We start from the raw sequence: 27,680 nt of genomic DNA, 5'->3' as shown, positions 1-27,680 counted from the left end.
AGAGGCCGTTGGTGAAAAGAAGGGGCACTATGTAACTCAGAAAAGTTACATAGTGCTCCTTTAACTATTTAGCGTCTACTCGTAAGTAATTCTTTAGAAACGGTTTATGCAGCTAATATCACACATTCCACACTATTTTGATTCTATCGTGTCATTAGTTTTCAGACATTTTAAACTGCGGCGTTTAATGATCCTGTCGTTAAACACTTACATATTCAGGAACGTTTCAGAGTTTTGTTTTATTTGCTAAAACAATTCCTGGTGTTCTTTATATTTTAACCTTTATGGTGGCACCAGAGGATCTGAACAAATTAAATACAAAAAAAAAAGGGGATGTTCCCACCGCTCTATGTTCCCACCACCCCATGTCCCCACATGGGAAGATAAAGAAGACGGAGAATTTCTTTTGTACAGTTTAATTTCAAACAGTTAAATGTTTTTATTAATAAATACACTCAAATTAAAAGGCAACTTATTTGTTTTTGTTTGACATAAAGGAACAGACATATACATAGTGCATAGACCGACATTGTATCCACTCTTAAAGGGCCTGTGCATGATTTTTTTTCCATGTATTTGAGCAAAATTTGTCCTAGTCATTATAATTTTTATATATATATATATATATATATATATATATATATATATATATATATATATATATTATAAACAGCTCTTAGGGTCAAAATAAGTCCGCTGTACTGTCTGCATCAAATTATAAAGTGATAATCCTTGTGAAACTGAAAATGCGTGGTTAGCATGCTAGTTTTTGACAATATTACTCCGCTCTGGTCTCTGAAAGTTGTGAAAAGCACTTGTACTCACTTACTCATTTTAATCATTAACCACAATGAGTTTATAAGTGAGGAATAACTCTGGACCACAGCAAACTGTTTAAAATGAACTAGTTCTGCTTTTTGCATTAAAAATCAGGTACAGCGCTTTTAATTCAGTCTCTCCATTAAACATTTTATGGCTTTTAAACATGTTTTTGGCTCATAGCATCATTTATTTTTCCAGGTAGAAAACACTGGTCCATACATTTTAGGCACAGTGAGGTGGTATTAACTAGTCATACAACACTAGGCCCAGCTGAACACTGCAGCCTGTTGGCTGAACAAAGAATGGGAAATAGGGCTTCAAGATTAATTGCAATTAAAACAAAATTAACAATTTCACAATTAGCAAATCGCAAAGGCTGCACATTTCCTCCACAAACAACAAAATATCCTGTCTTATTCTACATAAAACCCTGCTAACCCTGTAGTTTAGGGCTTTGAATTATGAACTGATAAACTAATACAAGAATCACGTTTCAGAGCACAGTCTTTTTGTCAGTTCATACAAGGCCAATTCAAACTGCATTATCCATCTATTATTCAATATACTAGGTAATAAATACTGTTTTTATAATTTGGCTCATATAGAATTTAAATAATCTTATCAAAAAGTATTTCATTTGTGACCTGCCCCTTTATCTACTCTGTCTGGAGGCTTAGATAGGTCGTCATTAATAGTCAAAATGTTGAAATTACTGAATTAATTTTAGTTTCATTTGGAGTTGAGTAGATTTGACTCATTACAGGCAACTTGTTGAAGACGTTTCCCATTCAAAAGATGCATTATATATTTTTCATTGTTAATCGCTATGGCAACAGTCCTAGATTTGCATCATTCTGAAACCCATGGATAATAGACAGATATACTTTTCTTGTCTGTGTAATATCTCAGTTGTCCAGGTATGATCCAAAAGTTTTGCAAATTGTGCAGTTGACAGAATAAAATTTGTCTTTGTCTATTCACGTTTCTTATCTTAAGTGCACTAGGCAGTAGAAAGTTCAAATCATACTTCAGAACATTTTCCATAGAGACAGACATATTTTATGCCATACTGTGGAACATTGTTATCCAAATCAATTATTACATTTCCATGGCAACAAGCAGGTGAGTCCAGTTTGTGAAGATGCAAGCCACCTCACAGTAGGTTCCAAGTTTTTTGTGCAATAAAAACATTCACGGTGAAAATATTTTAGTTTTATTTTAGTCAATATTTTGGCTTACAAGTCCCACAGTGGGGCTTTAACAGGAACAGGTGTACTGATCCCAGATTTTTTTTATTGCTCATTAGTATCAAACTATCTGGTAAACATTATAATGGTCAGTAGTTTCCAATGGTGTGTTTGTGCGGTCACCATGGACGGGTGCTTCGGTGCTGCTGCTTGTGTTTGACCCACTGGGCTGTGAATACATTCTGTCCCACTGTCCACGTCCACTCGCTGTCCCCCCGCCTCTGAGATGGTCCAATCACAGGGACAGGCTTCTGGTCCATATGTGGTCTTAATGTTCGTCTGGACTGGTCTGGACTCTGGTCCGGGTTCTGGTCTGGGTCCTGGGCTTGACCTTGGTCCTGGGTAGGTCTGATGTCCTCCTCTGAGCTGGGAGTGGTGGAGTGTTTGCTGCTAATGGATGTCTGATTGGGGTCAGAGGACTTGGGAGCAGGTATTGGTGGTAAAGTCGTAAACCTGGACAAAAAAAGGTGAGAAATAGACAGGCACATTCCAATTAATTAAATTAAAATTTAAAAATAACATAATGTGACCTAGTTGGCATCAATCTCAATTTTTTTCCCCGGATTTATTCTTTCAATTACTATGATTGATATCTCAATAACACATCTGAAGAAGAAACAACCAGGCAAATATCAGACATGTCTACTGACTCGTTTTAGATCATGCACTGACAAACTACGGCTCCTCAAATATAGGCTAGTACATGCTGTTTCATTGTTTTGGTCCACTAGGTTAAAGTTACTTTCTAGATAATAATGTCGCTAAGTCCCTGTAGCATAGTCTCTGTTTGGATGACGCTAGGGCTGGGCATCATGAAGAAGTTGCCGAAACAATACATACCTCGACACGTAGGCCACGATACGATGTGTACCTTGATACAGTGCATATAATTTAGCTTTCATTTATTGAATATGAATGAAGATAACAGTGCATTTTTTGTGTGCATTTTACCAACTAGAAAAACACATCAGACTGTTCCATTGGTCAGTATTACTCATCCACAGCTTATACGAGTTCCACATTTACATGAAACAGGAACATGTGCAGTTTGACGGCTGTGAAGGATCAGAACATATTTACTAAATGACAACTGTGATACTAAAATGGCTTGTTAAACCAAATCATCAAAACAGTCAGTCAAATGTCAAATGTCTTTCCTCTAAACAACTCCACACGAAGCGCTGTGACAGAATTATTTGGTAAAATATACAAAAAAATACTCTTGGCGATATATCAATACAGCAGCCCATGATATCGATACTGTATCATTAAATGAAACGATACAATATATCGATATTTCAATATTTTTGCATTATCGACAGTTACAGTTACTTGACAGTTACTCTTTAAGATACACTTACTTGAGTACTTGTTTTCCCAAATACTCTCTTTTATTCTTACTACGAGTTAGCAGTCAGTAAGAATGTATGGTATTTCTGAACTATTGAAACATCTGTAGATGAATAACTGCATGAATGATACACTGAAAGCCTTTATACACAATTTTCTCCATACAGTTGAGCTAAAATCATCTTGAGCTTTGCATCTAAATATAAACTGTCCAATAATCAGGAAGTCCACTGTTAGCAAGCTAGTTGTTAACATTACTGTGACGGGTCTGGTCTCTAAAACTTGTGAAAAGCACTTAAAAACTCATCATGGGGAATAATTACGGCAGGTGAGGAATAACTTTGGACTACTGCAAACCGTTTAAAATGAAATAGCTCAGCTTTTCACGTGGTTAAGATGATACAAAGTAGGTATAGCACCTTTAGTGCCATACTGTGAAACATTCCATACTTAAAAAAAACAAAACCTGACAGACAGGAGTACATTTTTTGCCTCCGTCCTCTTGCCTGTATGACAATAGTATACTTCAGCAGTCTTATTCACAGTCTCTCAGATACACAAAGAGGAAAAATACAAAGCCTATTGTGATGCTATTATTGAGATGGAGAAATGATCCATTTAAATGTGAGTAATAAACTTTTATTTGTGTGACCAGTGGTGAATGAAGTACTCAGTTTTTTTTACTTAAGTAAAAGTACAGCTACTGGAGCAAAAAATGTACCACATGAAAAAAATTAAAAGTACTGAATTAACCGTTTAAAAACGGACTTAAAGAGTAAAAAGTAAAAATATTTCTTGCAGATTTTGTGCGCCACTAAACGTCAGGTGTAGTGATTTTGAACTAAATTTTGTTCAAAAAGAAATCGATACTTTTTTTGTAGCTGTTTTTTTCTTCTATGTTTGTGCTTGCTCAAATTATGAACATCTTAACTATTACATTTCAGTCCTGTTCAAAAATGTAGTGGAGTAAAAGTAAAGATACTTTTTACATTTACTTCACTAAATTTAAGAGAAGGTATCAAAATTTTGTACTACTTTTACTTTGTGACATTTCACCTGGTTTTAACCTAAAAAAAAATAAATAAATACATTAAAAATATTATACATGTATAAAGTGAAAGAAAAAGGTATCAAAACTACAATTTGTATATTTGAGTAACACAGTCCTCGTGTCTGAAAATCAAATGCTCAAAGTAAATGTGTTCTTCCAAATGTGTGGTTATATGTATAACAACAATTTTATCATATATATGAATGTGATAATCATTTTTATTAGTAATTATGAATGCAAAGTTTTAGAGCTTATGCTAAATTCCTAGATGTACCTGAACATCTCGTAGACCCCTGTTCTCACCTATTCAGTTTTGTGACCTGCTGTGGACTGGGACCAAAGTGGTCTGACAGGTTTTGGGGCAAAGCCGATTTAAATTTTGTTGTTTAGCGCACTTGGATTTCTCTGTGAATGTTAAGCTAGTGACACTCTGTACCTGTTCTGAGCTGAGAGAACACAGTCGGATCGCAGTGACTCTGAAGCTCCAAACTGGGCCCATGGTGTTCTCAGACCTGCAGAAGAGATGACACAGGTAAGACTTGGTCTGTCATGATAATTACTATGTTCACTTATCGTTCAATAAATGGGGTTCTTGGGATGAGTATTTACCGTGGGTACTTTTTCTTTCTGCACTGTACTACAAAAAGATTTTAGCTGTAAATGGTTGAATAACTTCTATGATTCATAGATATTACTAAAGAGGAATAAAGAAAAATCCAAGAAGGCAAAGATTTGTATTTCTTTATTTCAATTTGTGTATTAATTCATCTTATTATTTATGTTAACTGAATGTATTAATTTAATCATTTTTATTTGTTTTGCATTTAAATATTTTTAGAAGCTGTTTTTGTAAATAGTTATTTCTATATTATTTATTATTTTTTCTATATTATTTTATTTATCCTAGATTGTTGTATGGACCTGGAGTATTACCTTTATAATCAATTTGCCCCGACCTCCCCTACATCCCTGCTCGATCCATGTTCACTTAACAGGAAAATACATTATGATAAATACTATACTAATTTCTTGTCAATATCCAATTTCCTAAATGTCTTCACTGTTCTGTCTCGCTATCAGTGACATGAGACTAAACAATGGATAAGGCAGTTCTAAATAACGATTAGACCAAACGAGAACCAAAACATGAATACACCTAACATCTATTGTTTATTTCACACTTTAAAATGTGTTATTGTAGGCGGATGTCACTGACATGTTACACACTTTACATATGTGGTGAATAATTAAATTGGTTGTTTGTTTTATATGTTGTGGTTTAATAAATCTTAGCCTTAGCTTTGAGGCACACTGTAAGTTAGGCAGCACACTGCTGTGCACAGCCTATTACTTCCATATGGTCAAATTTAACTATAAATCCAATATATGTTTTTAGTAATGTTTTGTTTGTGGAAAACTATGGTACATCAAATTAAGTTGCTAATTGCAATTTGTATCAATTCAAATTGTGATTTCAATTCAGTTTTGATGAATCTTGCAGCCATAATAGAAAACATAATACACTTCAATTCAATTCAATTTTATTTTTCACAATGGTCAAAGTTTAGTAAGGCACATACATACACACACGTATCAGCATACTCATCTACAATTCTGCGTTTACATGCTACATATGGAAGTGTATATCGTTCACCTATTCCCAATTGACCCTGTGAAAAACATGGAACCCCAAGAAGCTGTAAAGCTTATGGAATGGGGTCCATCACCCTGTGCGAAACACCCATGATGGCTTGGCAAGTTTTTCTTTTCTTTTTACTTTTGCCCTACACACACATATATATATATGTATGTGTGTATATATATATATATATATATATATATATATATATATATATATATATATATATATATATATATATATACATACATACATACATACATACACATATACGCACACCAACACATACATACACTCACCTAAAGGATTATTAGGAACACCTGTTCAATTTCTCCTTAATGCAATTATCTAATCAACCAATCACATGGCAGTTGCTTCAATGCATTTAGGGGTGTGGTCCTGGTCAAGACAATCTCCTGAACTCCAAACTGAATGTCAGAATGGGAAAGAAAGGTGATTTAAGCAATTTTGAGCATAGCATGGTTGTTGGTGCCAGACGGGCCGATCTGAGTATTTCACAATCTGCTCAGTTACTGGGATTTTCACGCACAACCATTTCTAGGGTTTACAAAGAGTGGTGTGAAAAGGGAAAAACATCCAGAATGCGGCAGTCCTGTGGGCGAAAATGCCTTGTTGATGCTAGAGGTCAGAGGAGAATGGGCCGAGTGATTCAAGCTGATAGAAGAGCAATGTTGACTGAAAAATACTCATTACAATCAAGGAATGCAGCAAAGCATTTGTGAAGCCACAACACGCACAACCTTGAGGCGGATGGGCTACAACAGCAGAAGACCCCACCGGGTACCACTCACCTCCAATACAAATAGGAAAAAGAGGCTACAATTTGCACGAGCTCACCAAAATTGGACAGTTGAAGACTGGAAAAATGTTGCCTGGTCCGTTTCTGTTGAGACATTCAAATGGTCGAGTCAGAATTTGGCATAAACAGAATGAGAACATGGATCCATCATGCCTTGTTACCACTGTGCAGGCTGGTGGTGGTGGTGTAATGGTGTGGGGGATGTTTTCTTGGCACACTTTAGGTCCCTTAGTGTCAATTGGGCATCGTTTAAATGTCACGGTCTACCTGAACATTGTTTCTGACCATGTCCATCCCTTCATGACCACCATGTACCCATCCTCTGATGGCTACTTCCAGCAGGATAATGCACCATGTCATAAAGCTCGAATCATTTCAAATTGGTTTCTTGAACATGACAATGAGTTCACTGTACTACAATGGCCCCCACAGACACCAGATCTCAACCCGATAGAGCATCTTTGGGATGTGGTGGAACAGGAGCTTCGTGCCCTGGATGTGCATCCCACAAATCTCCATCAACTGCAAGATGCTCCTATCAATATGGGCCAACATTTTTAAAGAATGCTTTCTTTCCATCCATACATCCATACATACATCCATACATACATCCATACATCCATACATCCATACATACTTGATTTGATATTACCTGGCGGGGGTCTTTCCAACAGAGCTACACTCCTCTGGTCCAGGTGCCGGCTGTACAAACTGCTTTTAGCCACCAGCCCCTGGAGACTGCAGATACACAGGAAAGGGAACAGGCAAACCAAACAGGAGAGAGAAAGGGGGCAACGCAAATAAACAAGCACATCCAACTCAAAGGAAACAACAGAACATGAACTCAAAGTGGAATGCTGGGGAGGGGGTGTGTGCTGGGTGATGGTGTGTAATCAGTATAACATAGAGGAGTAGTTTTCAAACTTTTCACACCAAGTACCACCAAATATGTTATTTGGCTTTCAGAGTAACACTAGATCTGAACAAAGAATATATCAGGTCTAAAACATGGACAAAAATAATAGTAAATCAATTCTATAATGAGTAGGGTTGTCAAAAGTATCAAAAATCAGACACGTCAATACTAAAACTAGTATCGAAACTAGATAGTCATTTGAACAGGTATCAAGACTAAAAAAGTCACATTCACAAGACAAAACTTAAACCTTTCCTGAATTGCTTTAGAATGATCTTGACCTGGTCTGCAATATCTTCCTTCACAATTACTACCTGTTTTAGAACAAACATAAGACCACACAGACTAGTATACTGCAATGGACCACTATGGAACCTACCTGTACGACTGAGGGATTACACACAGGTCACATGATAGTATAGAAAGTACTATGATTTAATGTTGAAAATGACATTCTACTGTCTAAAGAGAGTCATTTTGGTATTATGGTATCAAAATCAGCATTGAGTATTGAGTCTATTCCTTAATATCAAAATCGAGTTTGAAATCGTGACAATAATCATGAGACTAAACAAGAACACATTTCTCTAAGTAAAACAAATACTCAAACTGCAAAGGGCCACTGTACCACAGTTTGAGAAACACTGATGTAGAGTATACCTTTTAATTAGGGAGTATTCATTTAAAATATGGGGCAGCAGTGGTTGAACTATTGCCCTGATGCCTAAAGTTCAATGGTTCAACTGTTATAATAGTGCAACTATATTATTAGTGTCTTTTAGCACTTAAGTCATTAGCTTCTTAAATGCAACCAATCAATATTAAAGCAGCACTGTGCAACTTTCTGGAGGTGGCACATTACTTGCATGATGGTAAATGGTCACATTTTTATATAGTGCTTTTCCACCTTTAAGGCATTTAAAGTGCTTTACATCAAGGAACCACTCACCCATTCACACACACATTCATGCACCAGTGTACACACACACTGGGGGCGAAGAGTGTCTTGGCAAGGACACAACAACAGCATTTATCTGTGGGAACTGGAATCACACCGCGTAGGGATTTGAACCGCCAACCATGAGATCAGTGGACAAATATGATTCAACTGAGCTACTGTTGCCCGATTCCATGGAAATACAAAGTACTATGGAACATTCTCTATGGAGAAGCTTTATGCCATAATGTGGATTATAGCAACATGAACATTCCCATCATTTGAAGCCATACTAAGCAAAATAATTTATAAAAAAGCAAATAAAAATTCTAACATTTTTGAACATGTATATTGCATTGACAGATATTGAATAAAATGTCTCTTTCCTGTGAGTGGGCTCATATCTCCATGAGAAGGACTCTTATTTGGTCTGGAGGAGGGCTTCCTGTCTTTTTTCCATGTCATTCCTTTGGCTATACTATTCTCCAATTAAACTGTTCCAAAGTATGGTTTTAACTTTCTATATTTCCATGGAATCATGCAGGTAACTTACATAAATGTTACTTTAAAGCACAATTTCCAACCTTTACTGGAGGATCATATCACTTTGACATTCTAATACAACAAATATATATATATATTTTAACTCATATGTTGTGGTAAACACATTTTGCAAGCTTAACCTAACTTAACCTAGCTATCTAACCCAATAACAGCAACGCGACAAAAGTCAAACTGCAGTGTGGAGTTTTTGACTGTCAGACTTTAATGGCTACAAAAGGCAGGCAGCTAGGACAGAGCCATCATGTCCCTCTCCAATCATCGTATTACAACTGGGGTTCAAAAAGGCCTCTGGAACAGGTCCTTCTGTCTGCTCATCAGTCCATCACCACTCTACCCACAATCCACCTCTCCCGTGTCATCTGAACAGGCTATTTATCAAAATGAGACAACCAGGCTCTCCGGTCGGTCAGTGGAAGCCCAGGTTAGATCTGCTAGGGGAACTGTATGGGATGGGGTGATGTTGATAATGCAGAAATTATTTAAAAAAAAAGAGGGATTATGAATGAATGAGGAAAGAGAGAAGGAGAGAGAGAGAGTAGTGAGAAATGTGTGCAGAGGATAATAAGCAGCTAGAGAAGAGAAGAGTATCCTGTTTGAGTGTTACGTGTACGACGTCTGCAGATCAGGTGGTGTTGGGGGGGGTGGAACACTGAGAAAAATATATATCTTTATAATATGGGCTTGATAATTTTGCACTTCATGTAATTGTCCTTGTTTAGGTTTAAGTGTTGCTCTTAAAGATTTCACAATAAAAAATTAAATCGAAAGATGCACGGTCTAGCTTTTCCAGTACCAATACTGTCCGAAATGTATATATCAACCGATACCAATACAGAGACCGAAAGTAGTTTCATAGCTGTGATTTATGCTTTCATAGTATCCTTGTCACTATAGAACATCATTGTGTAAATAAAGCATTACCAGACATTCTGGGGCAACAATGGCCACTGAAGCCAATACCTGATACAGTAAATATATCTATTGGACTCAGCAAAGGGGCACTCTTAAAACAGATTACACTTGTTAGAGGCTAGGCCCTTTCTTCATCTTTTTGAACTGTTTAAAAACATACATTGGTGGTAATCGCACAAATACAACAATAAATCTATGTGGGGTTTTTTATGGGATACGCGTGTAAAAAAAAAGTGTTGGATTGTAGTTTTTGGAAATCTATAAGCACAGCGTGCTGCTCCATATGCGAACCTCATGCACCTTAAAAACATGCTCAAATTTTTACACATGCAGTGTGTCCTAGGCCTAAGGCAGAGTCTAATGATGAGCCACATCCAACTATAAACAATATACCCTTAATAGATCATCTCATCTACAAGACTTGAAATATCTTAGTTATTCATTATCACAGTCTCAAGATGGAGAGAACAAACAAACCAAACTAGATTATGTCTATTACTTAAATGTGCTCTAAAAATACAGTTTATGTATCTAAGCAGCAAGCTTTGCAAAACTTTGTGAAAGAAGTAGGCTAGTATTTAGAACCTTTTTACAATGGTTATGGACTGTGTTATGGTATGTACCTGCTGTCTTGTCCATATATAATATTATTTGGAATTACAAATAAAGTTAGATTCTAATGTTTCTAACAAAAAATGCGTGTCATGTAGTCTGACCTGGTCCGTCTGGTACGGCAGTGCTCCAGCAGAGGGGACTGGGGGCTGTACCCTCCTGGGGCCCCTCCTCGGGGAGCCCTGCTGGGGGATGAGCTGGGGGACTGGGAGTACGGGGAGGATACCCACCGCTGGGGAGACTGAGGGGGGGCAAAGGGCCAGGGAGGGACCCTCTGCTCCTGACGCACCACTGCACACAAAACGAGGGAAGGAGGCATTTTAGGTTTCATCTTAAGTACTTACACATACTGACAATAAGAAGGATTATTATTATGATTATTGACAACATGAACAAAACAGTCTAATAGAATTAACCAGGTGATATGATTACCATACCACATTAAATTAAAAGTTTTTGGTTGAGCCTGGTTGAACAGCATTCTGTCAGTGTCAACTACATAGCCTGGTCAGCAAAGGCAAGTTTATTTGTATAGCACAATTCATACACAAAGTAATTCAAAGTGCTTTACAGAATAAGAACATCATTAAAATAACACAAAGAATAGTTTTTCCTATACAATCAAAGAAGTGTAGTCTGGGCCCCAGTCTTATTCCTCACTTTCTTAATGCGTCTCTAGCATCTTTTTTATTCACCGTAATGAGCTTCTAAGTACTTTTCACAACTTTCTGAGGCCAGAGTTTTGCCATCATGCCACTGCTAACAGCAACTGCACCAGTGTGACTTCTTGTTTTGCAAACAACAGCCATTTTAAATTAGATGCAGGCAGTGCATTTAGACTCTAAAACCTGTACTGCAGCAAAACTAATTTTACTCATGGACAAAAGTTGAGTAGCGCCCCTTTAATCTGAGGTGAGAAGTCTGGTTTTGTTCTATAGACGACCAATGAGCTTCTCTCTCAGTGAAAAATGAACAGTATTGTATAAATAAAGGAGAATGCCATATTTACCTTCTCTCTCCATTAGTGAATAAGGCTTGATCTCTCCTTCTGGTTTTCTTAGGGGAGTCTTCCTCAACTGTCCCGCTATGGAACACATTTAGACAAATCGTTGAATAAATGCATACTAAAAAAGCTACTAGAGACTCGCTAATATACAGGAGTATTGAGTAAATTACTGCTACAATGGACAGTCCACATGCAGCCATGCAATCTCTACACATTCTAGGTCCATTTTATGATGTGCGTTTTGTGCCATTGTTTGTTGTTATTCTGTTATAATTTAGTAAACACAAACTGATACTTTGCAGTGACATCACGTTGGGGGGCTTCTGCATGTACGTCTATGGGGGAATGTGCAGCCGTTACCATGACGATACAATATAATACAGTGCTAGCTTGTGACTAATGTTATTTGAGAAGAACCTGTTTAACAGCACAAATCAGCTCACCTGTTGGAGTTCAATCTTTGACATTTCTTTAGGGTCAGATTGTGTTAAAATAAAGCTCAGATTGAACTCGAATAACCCAGCTGCAGAAAGAGCAGTGCCTCCAGCTAACTTCACACCCCCTCACGTTGATGACATCAGCTGCAAAGTATTAGTAAGTAATGGTGCAGCGTGCTGCAATGATAGCATTTACTAGTAAAATATTACTGAACATCTAACCTTTTCTACAGTTTGTCTGTGTTGTGGATGGTTGCTCTGCAGAGACAAACTAAATATTCCCTACAAAGAATATGTGATAGACAACAACTGAAAGGCAGCATGCAACTTATAATTTAATATATATTTGTATCTTACTCCATAATCCCAATTATTATTATGAGCACACAGAGTCAATTTAGCATGACCCAAAAGTCATGGCCACATTCTTGTATGTATTAAAATATGAGTCCATAGACTGAAAAGAATGTACATGTGAGACCAGTAGACTTTGTACAACAGTCTCATGTTGTGCTATTATTAACAATGCAGAAGATATTATAGAGAGAGCAAAAAGTACAATCTGAAAAGGTAAAATACCTTGAATAAAGACTATTTATCTTTCTTTGAGCCATGAACACAGCAGCCTTATAGAATCATCTAATTCAATTTAATGGTTACATTTTCTGTCTTTTTTTAGTAATCAGTGTCAGACAAGACTATTTCTTCCCCTAAACTTAACAAAGATGTGCAGTTTGGGCCCAGGAAAGACAAATTACCTATGGGGACAATAAAGGCTAACCTTATTGTCAGAGAAATTGCACTGCTGTGCTGCACTGAGGGCACTCACTGCCAGCTCAGTACAGCACAATATTATTATAATATATAATATTATATTCCTCCCAGAACATCATACCTTAACTCTATAACAAACAAGGTAGGGAAAGCCTCAGGTAACATAACATAATTCAAAATGGTGTTCTAAAACAAAGCATTGTGGGATGGATGGGGAACAGAAGAGCGTCCTTACAAATAGCCGTACATCCCCTGATCCGTCAGAGGAGCGCAGTGCGGCCCTGAGTGTGGTGACAAACAACATCATAACAAATACATATGACCACCAGGGGGTGTCAGAAAATTCAATCAAATGAAGAAATAAATGTATGTAACACAAAACATGAAGCGCGTGAATTTGTTGCAATGCCAAAAGCAAAGAATTGAACTTTCCATGCAAAATGTCAGTCTATACATAGTTTTAAGTGATTTATCGTTAAAGTGCATTTGACAGGTTTTCATGTTTATTTTCTATTATGACTTGGTTGGATAGTACCAGTGATACACATTTATCATAGTTTTACATCAGTTGTGAGGCCGTTTGGCAAGTGGCAGTTTGTGGAAAAAAGTTGAGAAGTAAAAAAGATAATGAATGTAATATTAGTAGATCCAGTTAGTGACTAAAAGTTCACTATATGACTTTTTTGCTAGAGGGTCCGTAACCTGCTCGTCTCCATGGAGATGATATTGCTTTACCTGGAATGTTCCACAGTATGGCATTAAGCATATCTGTCGCCAGCAGGCCAAGTTAAAAGTTCAGATCTGTGGAGAAGCGAAGCCTGCTCACAGTATAAATGTATGTTTTTAAAGGTGTTTTTTAGTAATTAAACCACCTATAATTTAGGATACAAGATGGAGTTTAATGCCACACAGTGGATCATTCCAGGTAAAGCAAAAACATTTCCATGGAGACTAGAAGGTAATAGACTCTCCATCGGAAAAGTGACATCATTCACCTTTAAATAAATGTAATAATGACTAGCACACATTTGATCATGTTAAATTGCATTGGGAGTGTCCTAGTTTAACGTAAAATGTACAGCTGTCGTGTTGTGTGGAGAATTTACACCAAAATCATACTGCAATAATGATACAGAGAATAACTGTTACCTGATTTGTTGAGGAAGAATCCTTCAAAAACCACAAAGTTGTTGACCTAAATGTAAAGGACATCATTAGTGTGCATGTGTGAACTTGTACACAGGCCTAGAGAGTGTAAGTGTATGTCAACATTCACTCGCTTAGTTACAGAGAATACATCATTATGCCGTTTAAGCCAGTACAAAAAAAGGTCCTCTACTTGATTTTGAATGTATTTGAGAAAAATTACATATATAAAAGGATTCCGATTCTGATTATAAGAAGCTCGTCTGCTTGTCTTGTTTGTATCGAATTAGAAAGAGTTTTATTGTCCGATAGTCAGAAAGCACGCTGGTAGCATGCTAGTTGTTGTTGTTAGCATTACGATGACAGCAAACTCTACTCTGGCCTCTGAAACATGTGAAAAGAGCTTATAAACTCATTGCGGTGAATAATTGTGAGGGATAACTTTAGACCACTGCAATAAATGAACCGGTTCTGTATTTCCTATTTTTAACTCAGTGAAAACAGTCATATCATCTAAATTTTATATTTTGGTAAGACTTTATTTTAGGTTACATTTGACATCTAACCAGCTACTAATTTGCATATTGTAAGTGGTTCATTGAGTGCTAATTATGCTATTTAGACATTTATTAATACTTTTCCATGAATAAACTCCTTCTTACTTATTTACTATAAAGGACATTTTTGAGTATCAAAAGAAATGCAGTTTTTACCTGGCAAAGCTTATTACTACATGTACAAAAATTATACTAATGAGCTTCCATAAGTATTTTATTAATGTAACTACTACTACTTACTGTCAGCTGACTTATGTTGACCTCAAGAGTTTCTTATACAATATTTCAGTACTTAGGGAAGACAAATTTTGCTCAAACACATGGGAGAAAATCAGGTATAGGCCCTGTAATAGGAAAGTGTTGGTAAATGTCTAATTAACAGCATAATAAGGTTATGCAGAATAAGACATTAATACAGGCCGAATAAATAATTAACATCACATTAACCAATTACAAATAAGCAAATCAGCAGCTAGTTTGATGTTGATAAATAAAATGAGTGTTACCCATATTTTGAATAAACCAAAGAAAAACTTGCTGATTGCAAAGTAGGGTTATCTAGGTTAAGTTTCAAATATCAGATTCTAATTTATCCTAAAACTAGTAGTAGACTAGATACTCATTTGAGCCGAAATCAATACAAAACAAAAGTCACATTCGCAGGACAGAATTGAACCTTTCCCGAATAGATTTAGAATGATCTTGAGCAGCATCAGAACAAGTATAACACACATAGACTAGTATATGCCCATGGACCACTATGGAAACTACCTAGACGACTGAGATTACACAGATATAAGGCCACATGGTAAAATAAAAGGAAGTACTATGATTTAATGTTGAAAATCACATTCTAGTATCTCAATTTTGAAACAACTTTTATTTATTTAGACTTAAAATAATCTATTGTGCACATTAGATCAGATTACAATTTTATGTTTGTTTACATTGCTTGTTTAAGAGTCACATATTAATCCCTAAGTAGTATTCTAGCGAGTGTTTATTCAGTAGTTTCAGTACCATAGCAAACACTAGAATGATAACAATGCTGATGAACAGTAATTAAGATTAAAATAGTCAATAACTAAATATCTGTAAAAATAAGATGATTAAAGGGCCTGTCCCTCTTGAGGTCAAATAAATTGCCTGTGTACTGTCTGTGTCCAATTATGAAGAGTTTTTTTTGTCAGAGAATCACAAAGTGTGTAGTTGGTAACTCAGCATGCTAGTTGTTGTTAGTAAACACTCTGCTCTGACTCCTGAAAGTTGTGAAAACCACTTCTCAACTCATCACAGAGAATTATTAAGATGCTCTGAATACATAACGTAAACCGCTTAAAATGAACTAGCTGTTTTTCACGTTTTTAAGTCAGTAAATGTCTGGTACAGCGCCTTTAATAATGGGTTCCTAAGCTAAAGTGTCATCTTAAAAAATGCATCCTCAAATTTTAGCTGAAGCACATTACAGCATAATAACTTTTTCTATAATGATCCACTAACCATCCAGTGAATACTAGCTGGTATGAATCATGATTCAGATATGACCCATGTTTCAGACTGCACAGGAGCTGCAGTTACCTCATCTAACAGGTGCACTGTGTGAACTGGCTCAGCTGGTTGGATGGATTAGATAAAGATATGGAACAGCGGCCACTACTTTCCTGTCTAATACTAATGTAAAAACTATAAAGAAATATTTTATGAAAAGTTGATTTAAAGCTCAATATTCAACCTTTCAACCTTTGAGGGCCCTCCTGCAATGCTTCTACAGCCCCACAGGGGTTCCTGGACCCCACTTTGGGAGCCACTGATATAGCCTAATAACTTAGGCTAGTCCAGGTTTAGTTCCAAAATTTTCTAGTTATACTGTACTTTTGTGTAGACGAAATTGGTTCAGTAGGTTTGTCAAGGTTTTGGTCAGAAGCTAGTTGGGTTTCCCGATATATCGGTGGGCCGTTAGCTTATCATAACTTAAATCTCCAGCTCAGGGTATAATTTTGCCTAAAAAAAAAAAAATCCATATAAAGCTTTATTTGAACACTTTAATGTGAAGACGACACTGCACAAAGCGTGACCACAGCTCTCTTATCCACTTAGGAGTAAAATAGTGCTGTGGATGAGTTTGCAGTCATTTCAAATTATTTAAATTTGGTAAATTTATCTAAACTGTCCCTACATATTGTCTAAAAAATATCAGTAGAGCTTATTAGTCATTAGGTTCTCTGGATTCAAAACAATCAGTATCGGTGTCGGCCATAATCTCTAATTTAAAGTACCAGTGTGTAACTTTCAAGCTTCAGACAGTAACCTTTCATCACAGAGATCAGATACTTCTAAATGATAAACACTTTCTTCCTGTTGCGTTGGTCTCATTATGACAGTTCTATAAATAGTAATCCAAAGTGGAGCAATCACAGAGAAATCCACAGGAGAGAGAGAAGGAGAGAGAGAGGAAGGAGAGGAGGAAGGAGGCTGAAGGAGGCTAAAGTAGAGAGGAGATGAGAGAAGAGAGGAGGGATGAGAAAAGATGGGGGAGAGAGAAAAGGAGGAGAGAGGAGGAAAGAGGCAAAAGAGGGATAAAAGGAGGAGAGAGAAGGGAGGAGGCCGCCCAGTCTTCTGATAACATTATCTCTTTTCCCGTAGGGCAAAACATGCACATAATCTGGGACACAGTACTTCATTTAGTGTAGTATGCAGTTGTGATGAGTATTTTATTACTTTATATCCCACTTATATTATGTACTTGGTTTTCATAATACTTTTAGATACTGAAACTTAGGTGTTTCCTGTTTTGAGAGTTACAGTAGTGTATATGCAAAGATTTCTGGCCATTCAAGACTTCCTATTGCCGTGAGGGGACGCAAGGGCTTGAAGTGAAGCAGTTAATATGAGGCAAAAACCTTAGCTACTCATTTCTAAAAGTTATCCGGGTAATTGAAATGATATAGAAACATGCAGGATTACTTAAACGTGTGAATGAAATGACACGCAGATATGTTTTTGATGGGGAAACTACACTATAACTTCATCGAAAGCTTCAAGGGCCTATTATATTGTGCTATTTTTTGATCTATGTTATAATGTTGTTTCCTCATCAAAAACATATCCAGAGCTGTGGTTTGTGTTTAACTCACATATCCCCTCTTACACTCTGTTCCACCTTGTGATGTCATAAACTGTAAACGTAACGTGTTTAAACTGTGTCTTTAAACTCCAAACACCTTCACTAGAATAATTTGGATAATTTCAGCCCTAAATTTGCTCATTTCTACTAAACAAAAGATAAAAGGTAGCTGTTAACAGCACTGATTCAAATGTCGGTGGTTTGATTCCAGCTCCCACAGATGAATACTGTCGTTGTGGGCAAGAGACTTAACCCCCCGTCGCCCCTGCTGTTTGCATACACTGGCATATGAATGTGTGTGTGAATGGGTGAAAATGTGACCATTTAATATTTACCAAGGAGGAAAAGAGCATTTTGAGCTTTGGAGATGTAAATTAATGAAACAAAACATAACTCCAGGTATGTTTTTGAGGAAGTATGGCTTAAAGCTCACAAGAGTCAATTTTGTGTACTACAGGAACTTTAAAATCATAATATAATAATTTTAAATAGTAGCAACTGTACCTGAGGAATGCTTTGTGTCAGACTGTAGTGTTTGGCCAAGAAGGAGAGGAGTTTGGGAGAGGGTCTGTCGTAGGCCATCAGCACTGGCTCCACATGTTTGTGCTGAAGAAGACACACAGACACAACAAGGACATAACATGTGTCAGACTGATATGGTGTATCACATTTAATCCCAACCAGAGATAAAGTACACTTTATGTACACGTTTTCCCAGTTACTTTCTGGAATCAAGACTCGAATCAACTCACACATCACTTGGACCTTGAGTTTTTCTGAATACGTAACGATATCTGTAATGTCTCAGTACAATATGCATCTCGCTGTACGATATTTATTGCAATATTTTGTGGAAGCTAAAAAAAAAATGAATATGCTACTTTTTCCTTTTGGTCCTGTCCTAATCCAAAGAATTCAAATTTGAAAGTGCTTAATAACAGTTGTTTCAAAGGGGCTGATCTAAGAAGGGTATTATAGTACTGGATACTTAGGAGACTGCTGGGAATATCAAGAGCAGCAGTGGGGCAGCACTGGCTCTAATTTAAGTGCACAAGGCAAGACACTTCACCCACCTTGCCCAATATCAATGTGTGTGTGAGTGTTAGTGGTGGTCAGAGGAGCTTGTGTCTGCCCCAGGGCAGCTGTGGCCACAATTGTAGCTTACCACCATTGAATATGGAGTGAATGAATAATGCATTAAATTGAAAAGCAACTGGAAAAGTGCTAAATAAAACTAATGCATTGTTACTAATTACTGTGAAGTCTGATTGACTTGAATTGACTTGTTTATACCACAAAATTTTTATTTGACAGGTTTTGACAAAAGAGATATGGTAGATACCAGAATATGTAACGGTGCCTCATTTTATTTCTGTCTTGGTGTCTAAAACATAAATCAGACTTCATGCTTACACAATTACTCAATATTTAGATAATACTTTTACCAATAACTTTTTTCTCTAGTCATTTGGATGACTAGTGTTTACTTCTACTTCCCCTGACACTGATAGATCTTTTGCATGTGTTTACTTCCAACTACACAGCAAACGCACTGCATGGTAAGAGTGGATATTTTGGGAAATATTTAGTGAAGGGACTCTTAGTCCAGGAATGTCCAGTGAAAACACAGCCTCCTCTGGCGCTTACAGCTACTCTATTCCTCATTGCTGCCCTGAATTGACTGTGCAGTATTTGTACCTGTAACATGAAGTTGAAGAGCTCCAGTCCGTATCCGTGGCGCTGCATGTTCTCACAGATGTAAAAGTCCAGGATGCAGAGGGGCTCAGCTTCTACGTGCACGCCGTGCCTGTCCTGAATAGAGATGTCAAGATTCTTTGGTTACAACAGAATAGAATATCTTTGTATATTGTCTATTGTCGACCAGACTAGAAATTCATCTTTAGCTCGCCACCACACAAAAAAATGGCACAAAAACAACATAAATAAAAATAGAAGAAGCCTTGGTAAAAAACATTACAAAAAAATCTGAATTAATGAATTGGTCTTGGTTGCCATGGTTGTGGTCAGCTGCTCTTGTAGCTGGCTGGAGTAGTTTGTTTTTTTTAAGTATTTTTATTTTTACCTTACATTTTTAACATAATATTTTGAGATTTTGACCAACTAAGAAATGCAGCTTGTGCAGGTCAAAGGACAGAAGTTAACAATGAAACAGGCTTTCTACACCAAAAATGACAGAAGACATTCCAGAGCAAACACTCATCACCAACTAAAACAGAGAGAGAGAGGTTTAGAAGAAGCTCTCTTGTTGTGTGTCCAGAGTTCACCTGACTTCCCCTAGAAGCTGATTTGATGCTGCAGGACATAGAGGACACAGAGGACGAACACTTTTGTTTCGAGGGCTGTTACTCTCCTCAAAACCGCCCTGACACTTGATCTAACCCTACCTGTGAAGCTGCACTGAGACTTTTGTTTGAGCTTTCTATTATGATCATATTTTACTGCTTAAATTGCCCCTCAGTGACAAATAGAGTTATATTGATTGATATTTCCTTTCTGTGGGAAACACGTTTCAACTCTCGCTGCAAAAATTTGTAATTTCAGTTAAATTTCTACTCAAAAAAACATAACCTAGTGCTTTTTTATTATCAACAGTGAAAAGCAACTATATGCCAAGGCAAATTAGAAGTTACTGGGAGTGACTTACCAGCAGGAATAACTTCTTATAACCAACTTTGAGAAAACCCACCACTGCTCCACGTCCTCTGTGGGTTAAAACAAATTTTAAAAAGTTTTAAGGCAGCATGAGAATTATCTATAATCAATTACTTACAAACTTCCCGATAGACTACACTTTCAGAAAACTGTGGTATTAGTGTAGTTTTGATCATGATTTATGTACTCTGTAGCATTATACTGCTAATAAGTTCAAAAGTCATTACTACATCTAGGGATGCACCAATCCATCTTTTTTAGTTCCGATCTCAATATTAATACTTCGACTGAAAATTACAAATTGTTTCCTCTGGGTTTAAAATTTAAGTACTGGTATATCAAAAGTGATCAGTGTATAGGATATTGACAGAACTGCTATCCAATCCAGCAAATTATTATGAATATTGATGCATCCCAAACTACAACAGCAGTCGCCACCTTTTCTGTTGCATCATCTAGGTAATTTCAATATATTAAAGGGCCTATATTACACTGTTTTATGATCTATGTTATAATATTGTTCCCATAGACATAATTTCAGGTATGTTTTTGAGGTGGTAACAGCATAATGAATGGCTTAAGGAGTCAATTTAGTGAAATATAGGACCTTTAAAAAAAAAATTAAAATGTTGTAAATTTGACTTTTGAACTTCTTTTTATTTTATTTCAATGCAGCCAGTCAAACTGCAGTGTAAAACCTGAGCACGGATCTGAAAAGGAACAGTCTATCCCTCTGAATGGCTCATGACTCACTCTCTCTGTCCTTATAACCACACTGTATTACCCTCTCTGCTCGGGGCTGTGACAGGAACACTAACACTACCACTGTGTGTCCAGCAGCACAGGCCACGCACTGTGAGCCAGCAAGACACAGAAACCCACAGGAAAAGTCCAAGATGGCAAGAGAGGGTTGGGCCATGAATATCTCACTACTTTTGGAGTCTCCAGTATTTATTAAGATTATAAGGATTTATATGGGACAACAACAGAAAGGATGAGTGAGTGGTTAGTTGAAGATTTGGTATTGTTTGACATTTATATGTAAAAAGGCAGATCAAACTCATGATTCAAAAGCTGAATCTGCCTTTCTATAAATATATACTTTCTTAGTATTTTTCTAATCATTGTTTTTGTATGAACTGTGTGCGGGCATAGTCTTTTGAGTGCAGTGTGGGTCAGACAAACTGCACTCAAAAGACTACGTAATAGTTTTGAGAGGTTTTGCCATGCCCTCTTTTTAGTTGAATAATCAATCAGCAAGACATGTCTTTAATCAACCAAGAATTTCTTTAGTTGACTACAGATGATAAGATTTTTTTTAATAAACTCATACTCTGCAAAAACAACAATCTTAAATTAAACTGCTTGAATCAAGTAGTGGCTTTTTGATTTTACAGTTACTAAGTTTGTCATTTTATGCTTAAAAGCATTGCTTTGTTTCTTTTAGCTTTCTACCATGTTCCCTCAGAGACTGTGTTGTGACAGCGCTCTGAAGGGAAAGTGACTTAATACAGAGAGCAAAGGGAGGGGAGAAGGGGAGTTTCCAGTGAATATAGCATTTTCAAAACAATTAAAGGTATAATGGTGATGTCAATATGTTATATGTTAGCTGTTAATACCCTATAAAAGTAAAATACCCCCTCTTTAAAAACAAATTCTTATTTACAATGAACATGGCAAGAGACTAGCTGATATGAACTCAAATCAAAATAAAAGTCTTAACTGGCAAACATTTTAAAGCAACATTGTAACTTCCTGCAGATGGAATGTCACCTGCATGAGTCCATAGATATAGAAAGTTAAAAACAATACTTTGGCACATTATCCACGGAGAATGGATATATTAATGCCATGTCAGTTTTGCGGAGATGCAAGTCAAGTCAGTGCAATAAAACATCTAAAATTAACATGCTTCTATTTTTGTGTATTTTTGTCTAAAAAGTTACACAATGAGGCTTTAAGATCATTGTCATTTTTTCTAGTGCTGTTATGACATACCCACTGCCCTCTCCATCTTTCATGAGGTACAGCTGGTGCTTCTGTACTTGCAGTTTGGACGCACTTGTGATGGGTGCTGTCAGCTGCTGGGCCTGGAAACAAAAGAAGAGAGACATGTTCATATTTCACAATGTTAGAATACTTGCATGTTGGGATCAAAAAACAATCTTTATACTATACTATACTAAGAGGTGGGTAGTACTCAGTTATATCTACTCTTGAGTTACTTTTTAAAGCAGTTGTAGTTTTCAGAGTACTTTTCTTGCAGCACACTTGCAGCAAGAGTTGTCAGAAGCATCGAAAAATTAAACACTAATTGATACTAAAACCAGTATTAAAACTAGATACTCATTTGAGCAGGAGTCGATACTAAAAAAAGTCACATTCAAAGGACAGAAACAGAAAAAGTATAAAACCACTATGGACCCTACCTAGACGAATGACGGATTTCACAGATATAAGGCTACATGGGAATATAAAAGAAAATCACATTCTACTGTATAAATAAAGGGAGATTTTTATTATCAACGTGGTATCAGAGTTGGTATTGAGTATCGAGTCTATTCCTCATTATTGAAATCGAGTTTGAAATTTTGCTATGGTAACAACACTATACTTTGTGCATTCTGAACATCATAATTATTCACCATGAGGAGTTTATAAGCACTGTTCAGAACTTTCAGAGACCAGAGTGGATTTTTATTGCCACAGTAATGCTAACAGCCACTAGCATCCAAACCATGCACTTCCTGATTCTCTAACAATATAGTAATTTATAATAAAATCAGGTACAGGCTGTTTAACCAATTAAAAAGTCTGAACATAATGAACATGCCAAATCTGGAGTTATATTACTTTAAAAAAAGAAATGCATACAATGGGTTTACAAAAGCTTCTGGCATGTCACAGCACCAATAATGCAGCTCTTGCTCTATCGTAAGTAAGTACATTGTAGTAGCAAGTCAGACCCTTATTATAAGTACTTTCCATAAATGGGAGGTTTACGCTGGCAAATATTCTCCAAACTCCAACTCGATCATGAGTGTATAGTAGAAATTAACTGTGAGGTTTGGTGCCCTCTGGTGGTACAATTGTTAGTAGACTTTAAGGGTAGTGTTTAGAAAGTGAGTTTGGAATTTCTGAAGCTTATATACTAGTACACTTATACTTATACACTAGTCCTGATAAAACTCAAGATGAAACTGTTCAGGAAAGGTCAAATTTTATCCAGTTATGTGATTTTTTTTCAGTACATTTTTTTTTTTTATACTTGCTTAAATGAGTATCTAGTTCCAATATTAGTTATACTATTGATTAGTATCCGTATCATATTTGTCTCTTTCAACAGACTCGAGTGAAAATATGAATTTATATTTCAGATGAATATATTTTGTTATCATTTTTGCAAAAGTGAAAAGTTAATTTGTAAATTTCACTACAACTAAATATCGGTTATCAGCCACAAAAGCAAGACAAATATCGGATATTGGTATCAGCTCAATACTAGCTATGGAAAAACAAAAGAACACATTCGGTTTCCCACTTTACTTTGTGAAACATTACCAATTTATTCATGTATTTGAGAGGTGACTATTTTCATGTTATGAGCAAAGCATTTCAACATTAAAGCATGTATTTGGAATCTAACACGTTTACAGACGTATTGGTCAGGCCCTGGTGCCATATTACAATTGACATGGTTGGTTATGTCAGGTCAGGTCCCACCGGGAGGAGGCCCCAGGGAAGATCCAGGACACGCTGGAGGGACTATGTCTCTCAGCTGGCCTGGGAACGCCTTGGGGTCCCACCGGATGAGCTGGAGGACATGTCTGGAGTGAGGGAAGTCTGGGAGTCCCTGCTTAGACTGCTGCCCCCTGTGACTCGGCCCCAGATAGGTGGAAGAAAATGGATGGATGGTCATTTGATCTGTGCATTGGGTGAAAGCAGCCACCGCTGTTATTGATCATGGAGAAATGTACTCCACTGTACAATTGCTTTTTCTAACTATGATTATTAAGGTATTATTAAGACTACTATAATAATCCTAATAAATAAATACAAATATTAATTACATACATAAATAAAATTTAATAATAAAAAGTACATTGATACTATATTGCACTTTTGGAAATTGCAAAAGAATCATTTAATTATGGAAACAAATCTTGTATCCCATTGAATTACAGAACAAAAAATGTTCAAGCAACCTTTCTTTCTGTACTAGATTATGGAGATATAATATACATGCAGACTTCAGTCTCTACTTGAATCCTTTAGATACATTCTTTCATGCAGCTCTTCGTTTCATAACAGGTGATGAATTAAAAACGCATCACTGTACTCTCTATGAAAAAGTATGTTGGCCATCGCTATCCATCAGAAGACAACAATACTATGAAATGTATTTATAAGGGACTACTTGATAAACTGCCGGAATATCTCTCATGTTTGTTGAACTTTGATACAGGACCTTTTAATACAAGATCTCATGATTTCGATGTTTAATAACTGGCGGCACTAGAACTGAAATGGGAAAATTTTGTTGTTCAGCTCAAGATCATTCTAAAGCTAATCAGGAAAGGTTCATTTCTGTCCTGTGAATGTGACTTTAGTATCGATACCTGTTCAAATGAGTCTAATAATCTAGTGTTAATACTAGTTTTAATATTGATCCTGTTTACTTACAATACTCATACCATAACTTACCTTTGCAGAGGCTCTCCCCAGCTCATCCAGTACTGTGGCTATGTTTTCCTGGAGATCAGGTCTATAAAAAGAACAGAGACGTTTTTAAATTAGCCTTTTGAAATATGACTAACAGTGCATGTAAACACTTGCTCTATAGCTATAATGGTTTCCGATGAAAGCCTGCCTTCTTAGTCCATTACATGCTAGACTACAGATGGCCTCTGGGTGTGTCCTAATCCACTATAAGAGCTTACTGGATAGAGGATTTTCTGCTTTGAGCATCAACTACAATTCTAGCATTTATAAATACTATTTCTATTGACAATTAAGCAATAAATAACAATATACTGTTAGTAATGCATATACAAGCTACATAGTGATGTATTGTACTAACTGCAATTTTGGGTTTCAGATTACATCAAAACATTCAAGAAATCTGTACTGTTAAATTAGTTGGGGGCAGGCAAGTAACTAAAATATGCAAATCTCTGAAAACAACCATTACAAAAATAGTAGCAGATTTAGAAAAGTTAAGAATTTTGTTAAATCTGCTGTTTACATGTAAATATTGGACATTTTGACCTTTTTGGAAAATATTTCTGTAATTACTTTGTCTTATCCACATCAAACCAAAACTGGTACAAAACATAAAATCTGTCAGCACATGTAAAGTTGTTTTTTTTCCCCCTACCACTATCTCTCATCACCAAATCAAATACACTGTGAGGTTATTATTCATCTAATTAGCAGAAACCCAAGCAAAACAATGGAAAATCTAAGCTAATATCTTACCTCCCAGCTGATTTACGACCAGCTACAAGAGTGTGATCCAAGATGGTAATTCTCTCAGGGAATAATTGGCTAATGTCAAACGGGAACTGCATGATTAGCCAAAGAAGCTAACAATTTACAATAATTATTTAGCCGCAAATCAAAACAAGGCAGCAAATGTTACACTAACTAGCTAAATTGCTAACTAGCTTTGGTCTCAAAAATGTTATATAAACAACCATTCGCTGGCACAAAAATAGCAGCTTCTTGTTAGCAGTAGGAAGCGTAAATATAATGTTTGGCAGGCTAATCGCTGTGAAATAATTGTTTTTCGAGGCACCTGCTGCAGTATTTCCATGGTCAGTGCAGCTCCATTGTGTCTGTCACTGAGGATGCGCTCCCCTCCCACTACCCGGCAACGTCTACCGTAGTGCAGACAATAAACGTACAAATGATTAGTTTCAGCTAGAAAATAACGAATAAATAGGCATAATAACGCAAATAGGATTATAGGTATGTTATAGATAATTCTAGTTTTACTTGAAAATTCAAATAGGACCATACAAATTGACACTGTTTCGCATGTACAACAACCCCACGCTGAAAGTAACTATATTATGTGAATTACGGTACTCCGCCTGTGCGTCTGTGCGTTCAACAAATCACTACTTTGCACCTGTTTGGACATTGTTGGCATGCCTGCTAGCAATTAAAGTATTTATTAACAGACATTTAAACCTTTAACTGTGTTGCTGGGTTTCAGATGACGTCACAATATTCTATAGGCCAATAATATTGACTAAAAGTGAGGGCTGATAAAATTAATACTGTTAAAATGCTGATTTTTGTTTTAATACAGTGAGTTCTTGAGGGTAGTCACTAATAGAAAGTACTGTGTAATCAAACCTGCACTTGCTTCTAACTGGGAGTGGGCTATAACATAATCCCATTGTACAGTCTGGAAAAAAAACCAAAAAACAAAACAAAAACACCAGTAGATTTTAAATGGGCAAGACTGGAGCAAAGGGAGGAGTAGGGACATGTGTGTAATTTTAGTATTGAAAAGAACAGTAAAAGCCCAGTCTGTGTGCTCTGATGCTCTGTGGTACATCCATGGTTGTGTGTGACTAGTGCAGGAGAATACAGGACCCACCAAAGGCTGACTAGCACCATTATTTTTATAAATGCAGTGTGAACCGAACCACCACACGAGGTCGCTGTTTTCAAAGAAACAAACAAGGCAAGTTTCAGGATTCATTAAAGCAGTGTATTTCAACCTTTTTTGAGCCACGGCACATTTTTTTCATTGAAAAAATCACGAGGCACACCATAAGCAGAAAATGTTAAAAAATGAAACTCTGCATCCTATATTTACAATATAAAGTAATTCTCATCAGATTATTTTGAACAGGAATCAAATAAACACACACAAAAAAGTATTTTATAATAAAATAAAATATTTCTACTCACTCAGTGTGAAACCTGAAATTTTTTTAGACCAGTTAGGTGTAATTTCCTACGGCACACCAGACAATATCTCACGGCACACTAGTGTGCTGCGGCACAGTGGTTGAAAAACACTGCATTAAAGGGCTTATATTACGCTACTGTCTGACGTAAGATATAATGTTGTTTC

At 36.5% G+C, this 27,680-nt stretch overlaps 1 protein-coding gene across 3 annotated transcripts; it reads right to left on the bottom strand.

Annotated features, from left to right (window-relative positions):
- Positions 1–700: 700 nt before the first annotated feature.
- atat1 (alpha tubulin acetyltransferase 1) lies at positions 701–26,445 on the bottom strand. Of its 3 annotated transcripts, none has more exons than XM_033975149.2 (12): positions 26,066–26,445; positions 25,292–25,352; positions 22,586–22,677; positions 20,580–20,637; positions 19,613–19,726; positions 18,419–18,520; positions 14,237–14,282; positions 11,880–11,954; positions 10,975–11,161; positions 7,582–7,667; positions 4,907–4,982; positions 701–2,522 (listed from the first exon to the last, which is right to left on the bottom strand). In XM_033975149.2, exons 1-12 carry the CDS (start codon positions 26,155–26,157, stop codon positions 2,189–2,191), a joined length of 1,323 nt encoding a protein of 440 aa, XP_033831040.1. In that variant the 5' UTR covers positions 26,158–26,445; the 3' UTR covers positions 701–2,188. The 3 variants fall into 3 exon arrangements, with proteins under 3 accessions (XP_033831040.1, XP_055081400.1, XP_055081401.1); XM_055225425.1 differs by having other exon boundaries at positions 20,580–20,635; positions 22,590–22,677; positions 26,066–26,430; XM_055225426.1 differs by lacking the exons at positions 701–2,522; positions 4,907–4,982; positions 7,582–7,667 and adding an exon at positions 9,448–9,786 and having other exon boundaries at positions 26,066–26,432.
- Positions 26,446–27,680: the final 1,235 nt, after the last annotated feature.

The sequence above is a fragment of the Periophthalmus magnuspinnatus genome, chromosome 11, assembly GCF_009829125.3.
Source record: "Periophthalmus magnuspinnatus isolate fPerMag1 chromosome 11, fPerMag1.2.pri, whole genome shotgun sequence".
NCBI lineage: Eukaryota > Metazoa > Chordata > Actinopteri > Gobiiformes > Gobiidae > Periophthalmus > Periophthalmus magnuspinnatus.
The sequence above is the reverse complement of the archived record's forward strand: the minus strand, read 5'-3'. Positions and strand labels throughout refer to the sequence as shown.

What these genes read in the sequence shown, in the direction of transcription:
- atat1 (XM_033975149.2), bottom strand. Translation starts at nt 26,157, where the DNA reads ATGCAGTTCCCGTTTGACATTAGCCAATTATTCCCTGAGAGAATTACC. An exon ending in TCTTCAACTTCATGTTACAG is followed by an intron (nt 18,521 to 19,612) that starts GTACAAATACTG and finishes TGTCTTCTTCAG; the next exon opens with CACAAACATGTGGAGCCAGT. An exon ending in TGCCGTACCAGACGGACCAG is followed by an intron (nt 7,668 to 10,974) that starts GTCAGACTACAT and finishes GTGTATCTGCAG; the next exon opens with TCTCCAGGGGCTGGTGGCTA.